This window comes from Perca flavescens, chromosome 21, assembly GCF_004354835.1.
Source record: "Perca flavescens isolate YP-PL-M2 chromosome 21, PFLA_1.0, whole genome shotgun sequence".
Taxonomy (NCBI): Eukaryota; Metazoa; Chordata; class Actinopteri; order Perciformes; family Percidae; genus Perca; species Perca flavescens.
In genome coordinates this window covers 832,162-846,736 of record NC_041351.1, presented here as the reverse complement: position 1 = coordinate 846,736, position 14,575 = coordinate 832,162, and the positions used below count along the sequence as shown (strand labels likewise).

At 44.3% G+C, this 14,575-nt stretch overlaps 1 protein-coding gene across 1 annotated transcript; it reads right to left on the bottom strand.

The window, feature by feature from the left end:
* Positions 1 to 4,945: 4,945 nt before the first annotated feature.
* On the bottom strand, positions 4,946 to 14,575 carry minpp1b (multiple inositol-polyphosphate phosphatase 1b; the record flags this gene model as incomplete). Its single annotated transcript, XM_028568482.1, has 7 exons — positions 4,946 to 5,590; positions 6,674 to 6,807; positions 8,792 to 8,922; positions 9,557 to 9,654; positions 9,878 to 10,072; positions 11,986 to 12,192; positions 14,476 to 14,575. Coding segments are annotated over 7 exons (1,119 nt in total), but the record flags the coding sequence as incomplete, so codon positions are not given.

Sequence of the window (14,575 nt, the reverse complement as noted above, 5' to 3'; positions counted from 1 at the left end):
TCAAAAACCTCATAGCTGAACTTGATGAAGATTTTCCCAGTGATCTGCTTTTCCACTGCACTGTGAGATGGCTTTCAAGAGGTAGTGTGCTTTCCCGCTTTTTTGAAATGTTGAACCCAGTGAAGCTGTTTCTGGGAGAGAAACATAAGGAACATTTTTGAATAAAAGTCATAGTATAGCATGAAGAAAATTTTGAAAAAAAGTTAGTGCAGAATGTCGAAAAAGTCATAGTATAGTATGTTGAAAAGTTTGAAATAAGTCATGCTGAAAATTTAAAAAAAAACGTCAAAGTATAGTATAGGTCAAAAAAAGTCATAGTATATGTCAAAAAAGTAATAAAAGCTTAATTTATAGAGTGTTGACAAACCTAATATGTCATTCTAGTGTTGACAATTTTGAAAAAAGTCAGTTTATGTTGAAAAAAAGTGATAGTAAAGTATGTTGAACATTTGACAGCTGTGTCTGTAAGAAGTGATTGTGTCGTGTCCTGATGCATCAAAAAAGGTTCCACAGAACTTCTGTAAAATCTCTTGAAGTTCAGTTTGTATTTTATTCTAAAAAAAAATGACATGAATCAATTTCTTTCCGTTTTTAGTGAAAAACGTTTATTAAAGCTTTTCAATTAAAAACATTTGGCAATTATCGTTGTGCAATAACTCATACACAGGAAGTTAAATAAAGAAGAAGCACCGATGAAACCTGACAAGTTTAAAAAGCTGAGCCTCCGTTAGGCAGAATGATATTGAAACAAAATAAAATATAATTCACCCTGAAGACCCAAAACAGAACAGCTAAATCATCTCCCTAATGAGGCTGTTATTGTGTAAATACTCCCTCAGACATGTGAAGAAGCTGAATTTGGATTTTCTCATTTCACTTCAACACAGAGTATGATCAAAGGAGTGTTTGAGGCCGAAATCAATAAAGAAATCAATTACACAAACACACATAGCATTGGCATTAAACTCGGAATAAATAAAGAACATAAAGCAACTTAATTCCTGAATTAACCCTGAAGGGCCACAGAGAATAAAAACAATAATTTTTCCAACCGACTCTGGTTTATAGCAGATTAAAATGGTCAGTTCACCAAAATCAAACACCCCAACAAATCTAAATTTTTTATATATATTTCATCCTGAAGACCCACAACAGAACAGCTTCATTATCTCGTTAATGAGACTCTTATTGTGAAAATACTGTGGTCAGTTCACCCAAATCAATCCCCCCCCCAAAAAAAATAAAAAATAAAAATATTTCATCATGTCGCTTTTTAACGTGCAGTTTCTCATGTGTGTAATCTTTAAGCTTTGACAAACCAATGTATTAATAAATTAAAGTATCTTTGGGAAAATTAGATTTTTTTTTAAAACCAAAATGTCCAATAAAATTAAAATGAATACAAATCTGTTCCTATTAAAATAACATTTATTATTCATTAAAATTACTTCACAATTGCTTCCTTCATGCGTTTGACTTTGCAGACTTCATGTTAAGACACCAGATTTTAATCTGTTAAGGAGGTAAGGAACTTGTGTGAAAACCTGTACGAGAAACTGCACGTATATTATATATACACATATTTTCTGCTCACAAACATAAAGCCCATAAAGTACTCTGTTACACTTCAACATGCGCAGAGAAAGTCAGGTTTCTTTACACGTCATGTTTGGCTTTTAAATGCACGTAAACACACTGATGGTCAACAATCATCAATGTGGTTCAGAGTTTTATGCAAAAATAGGATCAATATACGTATTCACTTTTAACCCTTTTGTCATTTTTATTAAAGCAGACAGATTTATAAATCTGTTTTTATTGAACAAATTCACATCAGAGGTCAGTTTCTACAGTCCCCAGCAGGGGGCGATGATCTACAGGCTCGTCACACTTTTGGCATTTTTCCATTACATAGCAGCAGCTCGACTCTACTCGCCTCTTTTGGGTTTCCATTAGGAAAAACAGTCCCTGGTACCTGCCAACAGGTACTTGTTTAGTACCACCTCCATGGAGGTTCCAAGAGAGCTGAGGCGATACCAAAAGATGATGTGAAAACCTGCAGACTCCTGATTGGTCGGAGAGAATCATCACTAATCATTGCATCATCATTGCTAGCGACAGACGGGGGTGTCCTGAACAAACCCTCCATTCATAAATAGTTTAGCCAGCGGTAGGTTTTTTGCTGCCTTCAGCTTCTTTTGAAACTAAATTTGACACCTTCACCGTTCTGTGTGTGTCGCGTTAGGTCACGGCTGTTTCCTGTGGCGGCGCTATGACAACCAGCCACGCTCGCCTCACACAGGAGGCTGTACTGAATCTGCAACGTAAAATGGAGGAAGGGGCACCGTGGCCGAGTCGAGCAGGTACCATGAAATGGAAAGACGCCATTTGTCTCCCACAGACTGTAAAAATAACTGACATAGCTTTGTGAAGCTCCTGAGAGCTGCATTTTGTCTAACTTCCACAGCCTTAAAATGTCAAAAAGTTGCTTGGGCCAAATCAAGCAACAACGAAAGTGTAAAAGAAAGCATCTTGTTTAGTGTTTGGTGGCACCTTGTCAACCTAAGCTAGTTAGCTAGTGCTAGCGTTAGCAGCTAACTTAAAGGACAAATCCGGCGCAAAATGAACCTAAGGGTTAATAACGTGTACTGAGTCCACCGTTCTCTGGGATATGTTTTCATGCTAATCGAATGTGACCAGTTTTAGCGCAAACCGCTAACTAGCTTATAACGCTAGTCGTCGGGGCAGAGGGTAAAGTAAAAATAAATCTCTATTTCTACACCACTAACATGGCTCAAAATATCACCACACTTCCACGGTAGCATCATGAGGTCCCTACATGCAAACTGAAGCATTGGGAACTTTGTAAGTGTACAGACAGTTTATTAAAAAGAGACTATAAAGACAGTACTGTTCATGTTTACAGGCGGACGCCATCTTGGGAAAACAGTCACGACCAGTGGAACCCTAACCCTTGTAGTTAGTCACCCATATATTTTAATAAACATATATAATTCATGCATTTCCATGTAATTACATTTCACAAACGTCATTCCTATCGACCCATTGGGAAACCACGGACCATGGGAGATTTCAAGTCACAGTTGCACGGCGTTCGACTGGTCGTGACAGTGTTCCCAAGATGGCGCCTGCCTGTATACGTGAACGGTACGGTCTTCATAATCTCTCTTTATAATAAACTGTCTGTAGGCGGTTTCTTCAAAACCCATTACTGATGGCTTCATTCCACTTAGGAGAGACCCTGGTATTGTTCATGCTGACTCACTGAAATATCTTACTGGGACACTTGATGGAACTGAGCCATCGTTAAGGTTATTATTCTCAGCTGTGCTTTTCCTACTTTGCCCAGAACCAACATTTGTGTCGGCAGGAGCTGAGGGGAGGAGCAGCGGCAGGAAATTAAAGACTCAAAGACCAAGAGACGTCAGGAGAAATGGGAGCAACAACGGAAGACGCATTAGCACGACAACTTGCTAAAGAAGCCCACTGGGGACCAACTACAATCACTGGATATGAAAAAGTCAATTGGCTTAGGTGGTGCCCAAAACGTCTTGGGTGCGGTGCTTAAAAGGTGCAGTAAGTGATGCCACGCAAAGCTCGTAATGCCCATTGGTTAATCCGACTAAATCTCTGACCAACGAGCGAGCATCTGTGTTGTGTTTAAACTCAATTGTGGCATGCTGGAGAAAGGAGAAAGAGAGCAAGCAGAGAGAAAGAGAGACCAGGAGTAGCACTGTGAGCAGCTATTCCTCTGTTTCCCTGTAGAGTCGGGGAGGACAGTCCCTCCCGTGAAACAGCGACGGCGGCTGTACGAACAGGAGAAACTACGAAGAAAGCTGAAGAGAAATGTGAAGAAAAACCAACGATTGTGCCGCCAGGAGCTGAGGGATGAGCAGCGGCAGGAAATTAAAGTCTTAAAGACCAAGAGATGTCAGGAGAAACTGGAGTGGAAGAGGCATGAGAACATTTGAGCGAGTAGCTTTGCTGTATTTAAACCCAACTGTGGGCACGCTGCTTTCTTTCAAAAATGGCTAGTGGAAGGAGTAGAAGAAAGAGAAAACGGAACAAAGCAAGAGAGAGCAGAAGCAGCCAAAGGGAGCTCCTCCTCCAGCTCTGTGACCAGCTGTTCCTCCAGCTCTCCGTCTCCCTGTAGAGACGGGGAGGACAGTCCCTCCCGTAAACGGAGATGGCAGCTGAACCAGCAGGGGAACCCTAAATATAAAAAGGAGAGAAAGCAGCAGTGGTGCCTGTTCCTAGAAGAGTGGGTTCAGCTAAAGGAGAGCTGTCTCCGTAGAGGAGGTGGGTCTTAACTTGGGCCTCCGGTCTGCAGGTTACTAATTAGAGTAACTCAGATCAGCTGGGTCTGGTGTGCTGAGACCAACTTAAGCTGCAGGATCGTCTGTCTTCTCTCTCTGCTCTGGCTCTCCTCACAGGCACACCACGCTTTGGTTAGGTTGTCCTAGATTTGCTTTTTGCTGAGTTTACTCTTTACAACACCAACGTGACTGGGAGGACAGTCCCTCCCGTAAACGGAGATGGAGGCAGAGCCAACAGGAGAACCCTACGATATAAAGGAGAGAAAGCTGCAGCGGTGCCTGCTAGAAGAACAGCAGGTGCAGCTGAAGGAAAACCAACGATTGTCTCGCCAGTACTGGTTTTCCAAGATGGCGCCTGCCTGTAAACGTGAACAGTACTGTCTTTATAATCTATCTTTTTAATAAACTGTCTGTACACTCACAACGTTCTCAGTGCTTGTGTTTACATGTAGGGACCCTCATAATGCTACCATGGAAGTGTGGTGATATTTCTCTCTGTGTGTGTGTGTGTGTGTGTGTGTGTGTGTGTGTGTGTGTGTGTGTGTGTGTGTGTGTGTGTGTGTGTGTGTGTGTGTGTGTGTTTCAAAATTAGCACCACCTACCAGCCCAATGCTGTTAAAATATGCAAGTGGCTGGTACATTTGCTTCACTCACCAGCCAAAAAAAACCAATGGTAATATGTTGAGTGGCTGGTAGAATTTGAGCATTCACTAGCCATTTGGCTGCTGGACGAAAAAGTTAATTTTGAACCCTGTATGTATGAGTCTGTGGGTGAAAAAAGTAATAAAAAGTAAATAAAAAGAAAGGGTCTTGATAAGCGATTGGTAGCACCTTGTCAACCTAAGCTAGTTAGCTAGCGCTGGCGTTAGCTGCTAACTTAAACACCAAAAGATGACTGCTTCTCCGTCAGTGATTGTTTACAGTGTGTGGGTTCAGGTGTGAGGACATTAGAAGTGAGTCCAGTGTTCAGATGTCCTGCCGGGGTACCTGCTGCTCCTCTCAGAGTTCGGTGTTGGGTGCGCGGCCCACCGGCCGGCCCTCACACTCCCGGTCAAAGTCGCAGCCGTCCAGCAGGTGGCGGTACGTGGCCCGGACGTCCCGGTACAGCGGCGCGTCCTCCGTCTCCAGCCCCGGGAATCGAACCGGTGACTCGTTGATGAGCAGCTGCAGCCGCGGGCCGCGCTGGCAGTCGTACAGGACGAAGAGCAGGTTGGCGGCGTACGGGACGATGAGACCACTGCGGAAACTTCTACCTGAGAGACGGGACAGACGAGAACCACCGTTAACCCTCCTGGTTTCTGACCCATTTTCTAAAGTTTCTACATTTATTTATTTGGGACAGTGCACATTAATGAACAATCTAACATTTCTGTACAGACTGTAAATGAGCCAGCTTATAGCATAAATGCTAATTTTCACCTGTTGTCCCGATGCAGGAAGACAACACACAAGATAATGCAACACAAAAGAATATGACATTATACAATCGCAAACAAGAGACACATTAGCACACATTCAGGCAGATTACATTACATCAATAAGATTAGTCAAAATGATGACATAACTGGGAACTTTTAATAAGTTGTTTAAGGTGCTTTTTAAATGTGCAGTAAGTTGGACATAATCTAATATTTGTTGGGATGCTGTTCCAAAAATTGTCAAAAAAAGTAACATGGATGGTTCCCTACAACGCTCTTCAGTTAGATAAACGACCAGTTCACTACTTTCATTGAATTTGGGTGTTTTAGTCAATTTTATAGCATGTAAAGAAAACTTTATAATAGAACGTTGAAAAATGTAGGACAAAAATGTCGGAAAAATATTCAAAAACGTCCGGAAAAGTGACAAAAACATGGGGAAGAGCTTGAAAAATATAGCATTTAAAAAAAAAATTCAACAGAATGTTGAAAAAAAAAAAAAAAAAAAAAAGTCACAAAAAGCTTCACAAACCTAAAAAAGCATGGAAAAAAGTGACAAAAACATTGGTAAAAAGATGAAAAAATGTTGGGAAAAAAAATATATATATATATAAAATAGGGAACAGAGATGACAAAAAAAAACTTTTCAATTTAAAATTTTGACCCTGAAGAATAAAAAGTTGCACAGGTGACGGAAAGCTTTTTATCAACTGCAACTTGGCTGTTTCAGTGTAACTGACAGCATTTCAAAGATTTCACATTTCAATTTCATGACTTCTTCATGAATCTACCCTGAAATCAGAGAAAAAGATGCTGCAGAACTTATTAGTATGCGTTAGATACTTTAACATTATACAAGTCTAGAGCTGTGTGATAGTTGTCTGTACGGTGGCGTGAGAAAGGGGCGGGACTCGGTACCGTGCTGTGTGCGGTAGTTGTCGGCGGTGGGCGGAGTCTGGTCCTTGTAGAGCCCCAGCAGCGAGAGGAGGGGGAGGAGCGTCTCGGCGTGGCCAACCAGGATGGAGGCCGGCTCAGGCGGCATGTCCGTGGACCTGACGGACACAAACAATCACTGATTATCAATTAAGTTCATTCAAATCATTTCTGGCAGCTTCCGGTCATCGGTTGTTTTTTTGAGTTTGAGTTTAGTTTATTTATGAAAGGGGGACAGCGCAAATAAATAAAACACTTGATTTTCCATGGGTTAAAAAAGCCAGAATTAGCCAAAAGGCTTTTTTTCATCTGTAGTCCCCTGCCTTCGATGTTAAAAAATGGTTCTTTTTAAAATACAAAAAAACAAAAAGACAACACAAGCAAAACAAAACTTTGCACAAAGCATCACAAAAACAGAAAACAAGAAAACAGAGCAGGACACAGTAAAGGGCCACGCTGCTGTAACATTCAGCTGATAATACAGAATATACAGCAGACGCTGCAACGTACCATTACAGGAATGTCACGATATTTTCGAGGTTTTCCTGGTTTTAAAGGCTGCATTACAGTAAAGTGATGTCATTTTCTGACCTTACCAGACTGTTCTAGCTGTTCTATCATTTGCCTTTACCCCGCATAGTCATTACATCTATATCACTGATGATTATTGATTAAAAATCACATTGTGTAAATATGTTGTGAAAGCACGAATAGTCAACACTACAATATCGTTGCAGTATCGAAATGGAGAATGGAGAAGGTAATGAAATCTCATGGGAGTATATTGCTTGGTCCATACAGCTAGGTATGTTAAATAGAAGTCCAAAAAGCACTTGACCTTAAATATGTTGATGAATCTTCAACGTAAAATAGACACTTCCACAACAGTTGAATTGCCTCTTAAGAGTACAGTAGTTCTGTTTCCAACCAGCATTGTGAAACATAAGCTTGAGTCAGTGTCTTTATTGTCAATGACTTTATTAGGGCTGCGCAATTAATCAAAATTGAAAATTGTGATTATGATTTTGGCTCTCAATGATCAAAAAAACAGAATTGAGAACAAAAAAGATTTAGCTCATTACGTTTTGCAAGTAAACTCTTATTTTATCGTGTTCTGAATGAAAAAATAAAGTTTAAATAGGTAAAATGTGTAGCTTGATTTTTAATATATATAATAATTTAATCTCTGGGTTTTGGGTACAGTTGTGCACCTGCTGATCTTTGAATGTTTTCTGCTTTATGTAAATTCTGTTTTTCATGCTATGAAATGATTAGAAAAAATGTTTTTAAAGAGATTATATTCGATATTCCTGTCTTCATACTAAATAATTGCACTCTTGAATGTATTTTAAAATGGATGACAACTTTTTTAAGGCAAATTTCACAGTTGTATTTTTTTAACTGTTGATTTATTGAACTTTTTCCACTGTTTTTTTGAAGTTGAATAATTGCAACATCTTTCCAGAAGTCAACGAGTAAAAATGTTTCCCATAATCGAGCAGCACTAGGCTTTATTGTGTGTGCAGGAGAGTGAGAGTGGAGCAGCTCATCGGTCATTATTTGGATCTCTGTCTGCAGCGGTGTTTCTAAGAGCTCTGGCCAGAGCAGCCCAGGCCTGGAGGTAGCCAGGAAACGGGAGCAGGGGGAATGAAAATTGAGTCTTTCTGATAGCATAGAATAGCTAATGTTGACTCAGCTAGTGTTCACATTATTCATGTCTTATTGATCAGCTGACTGTGCTAACCTACGTCACTGCTTTCTGCTGACGCTGAGTGAAAAGAACGCAGCAGGAGTCTTGGAATCATACAGACTTGTACTTCACAGAGCTGCTTCTATTCTGCACACTCTGAGTGACTTTAAAATGATAAAACACAATAATAACATTTGGACTTGAATAGAACATCTGATATATATATTTTTATTAAATCTCCAGTCACAGTTAATAACCCTGACAGATTCCTTCAGCTGCAGTTAGAAGCTTTGTTTATAATATCAATAATCGGTTTCCATTAACTGCTAATAGTCTGTATCGTTATCGGCTCTGTGATCCCCGTACGGGTCACATCCTGTTTATAATGATGCGCTTCCTGTGATGTCACTGACCTACGGGGACGTCCGGCCTTGTCGAGCGTCCTGAAGACGTGATGGAACAGAGGACAGCTGGACAGACCGCTGATCACATGACCGTGGGAACGCTTCCAGTACTGCTTCAGGTCAGACTTGTACTCCAGCACCTGATAGATAGATAGATGGTTAGATAGATAGATAGATAGATAGATAGATAGATAGATAGATAGATAGATAGATAGATAGATAGATAGATAGATAGATAGATAGATAGATAGATAGATAGATAGATAGATAGATAGATAGATAGATAGATAGATAGATAGATGGTTAGATAGAGAGATAGATAGATGGATAGATAGATAGATAGATGGATAGATAGATAGATAGATGGTTAAATAGATAGATAGATAGATGGATAGATAGATAGATAGATGGTTAGATAGATAGATGGATAGACAGATAGATAGATGGTTAGATAGATAGATGGATTGATAGATAGATAGATGGTTAGATAGATAGATAGATAGTACTTTATTGTCCATAGACACGCACTCTTGAAATACAAGCTCCAAAAATTACAACACAACAGCCTAAAGACAAAAAGCTAAAAACATATAGGCATCAAACTGTAAAAACATGAATAGATAATTAATTAATATGAGGGACTCTGACAAACTTATGATACCAGACTTACCCTGCTCATGCCCAGAGCCACTGCTCTTATCTATCTATCTATCTATCTATCTATCTATCTATCTATCTATCTATCACAGTGTGAGGCGATGGCTGTGTTGGTACCTTTGCGTCATCTTCGTCAAACAGGAAGCACCAGGAGGAGTGGAGGGACTTGATGGAGAGCTCATAGGAACACAAGAAGAACGCTGCTTCAACCAGATCTACAGGACGCACACAGGGACAATCTTCATTTAGAGCTTCACGTGGGTGGGTGGGTGGGTGGGTGGGTCTGTCTGTCTGTCTGTCTGTCTGTCTGTCTGTCTGTCTGTCTGTCTGTCTGTCTGTCTGTGTGTGTGTGTGTGTGTGTGTGTGTGTGTGTGTGTGTGTGTGTGTGTGTGTGTGTGTGTGTGTGTGTGTGTGTGTGTGTATCTCTGCGTGTCTGACCCGGTGTGAGCCGGTGCTGAGGTAGTCCCAGCCTCTCGGCCACTCTCCTCCTCACTGCCTCCATCTCCTTGCCGTGTTTGAACTTCTCCACCTCCAGCAGAGCCGTGCGGTTCTTCTCCACGCCCTCCACGTAACCACGGCAACGCTCGAAGAAACGCATCAGCTCATCATCCACCTGGTGGCTGTACTGTCCCTCTGCAGACGGAGAGACACCCGCAGACTCAGGACATTCACTCCACTAGTGGACAGTTCAAACCCTGAAAGCTTCTCCCATTTCATTCCATTTAATTCCATTGTATTTATAGTGTCACATCCCAACAGGAGTTCTCTCAGGACCCTTTACAGATAGAGGAGGTCTAGACCACTCTCTATCATTTACAGATAGAGGAGGTCTAGCCACGCTAGCATTTACAGATAGAGGAGGTCTAGACCAGGCTTTCATTTACAGGTAGAGGAGGTCTAGACCACGCTATCATTAACAGATAGAGGAGGTCTAGACCAGGCTATCATTTACAGGTAGAGGAGGTCTAGACCAGGCTATCATTTACAGGTAGAGGAGGTCTAGACCAGGCTATCATTTACAGGTAGAGGAGGTCTAGACCAGGCTATCATTTACAGGTAGAGTAGGTCTAGACCAGGCTATCATTTACAGGTAGAGTAGGTCTAGACCAGGCTATCATTTACAGGTAGAGTAGGTCTAGACCACGCTATCAATTACAGATAGAGGAGGTCTAGCCACGCTATCATTTACAGGTAGAATAGGTCTAGACCACGCTATCATTTACAGGTAGAGTAGGTCTAGACCAGGCTATCATTTAACAATGGTGAGGAAGAACTTCTTTTAGGGAGAAACCTCAGACAGACCCAGGCTGTTTGGGGGCAGCCATCTGCTGCTGCTGGTTGGGACACAGAGACCCAGAGACAGACTGAGACACAGACACCCAGAGACAGAGAGACAGATAGAGACAGACACACAGTGACACTGAGACACAGATACCCAGTGACAGAGAGACAGACAGAGACCAAGAGACAATGAGACAGAGAGAGAGTCACTGATACAGAGACAGAGACACTGAAACATAGAGATAGAGAGAGAGACACAGATACAGAGACAGAGAGACAGAGAGAGACACAGATACAGAGAGACAGCGACACAGAGACCCAGAGACAGAGACATTGATACAGAGAGACAGAGATACTGAAAGACAGAGACCCAGAGACAGAGAAACAGGAACACTGATACAGAGAGACAGAGATACTGATACAGAGACCCAGAGACAGAGACCCAGAGACAGAGACACTGATACAGAGACCCAGAGACCCAGAGACAGAGACCCAGAGACAAAGACACTGATACAGAGACCCAGAGACCGAGAGACTGACAGAGACCCAGAGACAGAGACACTGATACAGAGACCCAGAGACTGAGACCCAGAGACAGAGACACTGATACAGAGACCCAGAGACTGAGAGACAGAGACAGAGATACTGATAAAGAGACCCAGAGACTGAGAGACAGAGACACTGATACAGAGACCCAGAGACTGAGACAGAGATACTGATACAGAGACCCAGAGACTGAGAGACAGAGACACTGATACAGAGACCCAGAGACTGAGAGACAGAGACAGAGATACTGATACAGAGACCCAGAGACTGAGAGACAGAGACAGAGACACTGATACAGAGACCCAGAGACAGAGAGACAGAGACAGAGACAGAGACCCAGAGACTGAGAGACAGAGACAGAGACACTGATACAGAGACCCAGAGACTGAGAGACAGAGACACTGATACAGAGACCCAGAGACAGAGAGACAGAGACACTTATAGAGACACAGAGATAGAGCACATTTATAAGCCATCTGAGAAACTCAGGGACAGACACAGAGGGACCATGATCAGGGACCCTGATCTGGGATATATGCACTGATCAGGGAAGCCATCTGAGATCCTTATCTGGGACCATGATCTGGGACCCTGATCTGGGACCATGATCTGGGACCCTGATCAGGGACCCTGATCTGGGACCCTGATCTGGGACCCTGATCAGGGACCATGATCTGGGACCATGATCTGGGACCATGATCTGCGACCCTGATGGTGACCTGAGGTGTGCGCCTCGTGGCCCCCGTGCCTCCAGTGTTCCTGCAGGCCGTCCTGGAAGGCCTCCACGCTGCTCACACAGCGGTGCTTGGAGCTGGTCCGCAGACTGACCCTCGCCATGTTGTCCTCCGACAGCAGAGACGGGAACAGGACGGCCAGCCGCCGCGCCAGCCAGCGCAGGTCATCCCTGCCCTTCATCACCAGCTGACCTGGCAACCAGAGACAGAGACAGAGAGTTAGCCAGCGCAGGTCATCCCTGCCCTTCGTCACCAGCTGACCTGGCAACCAGAGACAGAGAGTTAGCCAGCGCAGGTCATCCCTGCCCTTCATCACCAGCTGACCTGGCAACCAGAGACAGAGACAGAGAGTTAGCCAGCGCAGGTCATCCCTGCCCTTCATCACCAGCTGACCTGGCAACCAGAGACAGAGACAGAGAGTTAGCCAGCGAGGTCATCCCTGCCCTTCATCACCAGCTGACCTGGCAACCAGAGACAGAGACAGAGAGTTAGCCAGCGCAGGTCATCCCTGCCCTTCGTCACCAGCTGACCTGGCAACCAGAGACAGAGACACAGAGTTAGCCAGCGCAGGTCATCCCTGCCCTTCATCACCAGCTGACCTGGCAACCAGAGACAGAGACAGAGAGTTAGCCAGCGAGGTCATCCCTGCCCTTCATCACCAGCTGACCTGGCAACCAGAGACAGAGACAGAGAGTTAGCCAGCGCAGGTCATCCCTGCCCTTCATCACCAGCTGACCTGGCAACCAGAGACAGAGACAGAGAGTTAGCCAGCGCAGGTCATCCCTGCCCTTCATCACCAGCTGACCTGGCAACCAGAGACAGAGACAGAGAGTTAGCCAGCGCAGGTCATCCCTGCCCTTCATCACCAGCTGACCTGGCAACCAGAGACAGAGACAGAGAGTTAGCCAGCGCAGGTCATCCCTGCCCTTCGTCACCAGCTGACCTGGCAACCAGAGACAGAGACAGAGAGTTAGCCAGCGCAGGTCATCCCTGCCCTTCATCACCAGCTGACCTGGCAACCAGAGACAGAGACAGAGAGTTAGCCAGCGCAGGTCATCCCTGCCCTTCATCACCAGCTGACCTGGCAACCAGAGACAGAGACAGAGAGTTAGCCAGCGCAGGTCATCCCTGCCCTTCATCACCAGCTGACCTGGCAACCAGAGACAGAGACAGAGAGTTAGCCAGCGCAGGTCATCCCTGCCCTTCGTCACCAGCTGACCTGGCAACCAGAGACAGAGAGACAGAGGTCATCCCTGCCAGCGCAGGTCATCCCTGCCCTTCATCACCAGCTGACCTGGCAACCAGAGACAGAGACAGAGAGTTAGCCAGCGCAGGTCATCCCTGCCCTTCATCACCAGCTGACCTGGCAACCAGAGACAGAGACAGAGAGTTAGCCAGCGCAGGTCATCCCTGCCCTTCGTCACCAGCTGACCTGGCAACCAGAGACAGAGACAGAGAGTTAGCCAGCGCAGGTCATCCCTGCCCTTCATCACCAGCTGACCTGGCAACCAGAGTAAGCCACTTTATTCACACTCAGATTTTATTAGATTAATAAAAGAACATATGCAGTTTGCTGACCGTCCATGTCCTTGGTGTACCACATCAGTGTGTGTGTGTCTCTGTCTGTCTATCAGTCTGTGTCTCGGTGTTTGTGTGTCTGTCTGTGTGTGTCTTTTTGTGTGTGTGTGTCAGTCTGTGTGTGTGTCTGTCTGTGTGTGTGTGTGTCAGTCTGTGTGTGTCTTTTTGTGTGTGTGTGTCAGTCTGTGTGTGTGTGTCTGTCTGTCTCTCTGTGTGTGTGTCAGTCTGTGTGTGTCTTTGTGTGTGTGTGTGTGTGTGTGTCTCTCTCTGTGTATGTGTGTGTGTGTATGTGCGTGTGTGTGTTTATGTGTGTGTGTGTCAGTCTGTGTGTGTGTGTGTCTCTCTGTGTATGTGTGTGTGTGTGTGTGTGTGTGTGTGTGTGTGTGTGTTTTATGTGTGTGTGACAGTCAGTCTGTGTGTGTATGTGTGTGTGTCAGTCTGTGTGTGTGTGTGTGTGTGTGTGTGTGTTTATGTGTGTGTCAGTCTGTGTGTGTGTGTGTGTGTGTGTGTGTGTCTCTCTCTCTGTGTGTATGTGTGTACCCGTTTTACTATATTCGTGGGGTCCAAAAACCGGGGACTACAGTATACTTGTGGGGTCTGCACAGCCTCGTGGGGACCAAAATGCTGGTCAACCAGAGTTTAAAGGGCTGTTTGAGGGTTAAGACTTGGTTTTAGGATTAGGGTTAGAATTAGGTTATGGTTAGGGTGAGGGTAAGGGTTAAGGTTAGGCATTTAGTTGTGATGGTTAAGGTTAGGGTAAGGGGCTAGGGAATGCATTATGTCAATGACAAGTCCCCACAAAGATAGTAATACAGACATGTGTGTGTGTATGTGCGTATGTGTGTGTGTGTCTCTCTCTCTGTGTGTGTGTATGTGTGTCTGGTGCAGCTGTCTCACCGTCCATGTCCTCAGTGTACCACATCTCCCAGCTGCTCTGGATGTCCTGCAGCCACTGGGCCGCCCCCCCCGAGCCCCCCTCTCTCCGGACCAGCTCGCT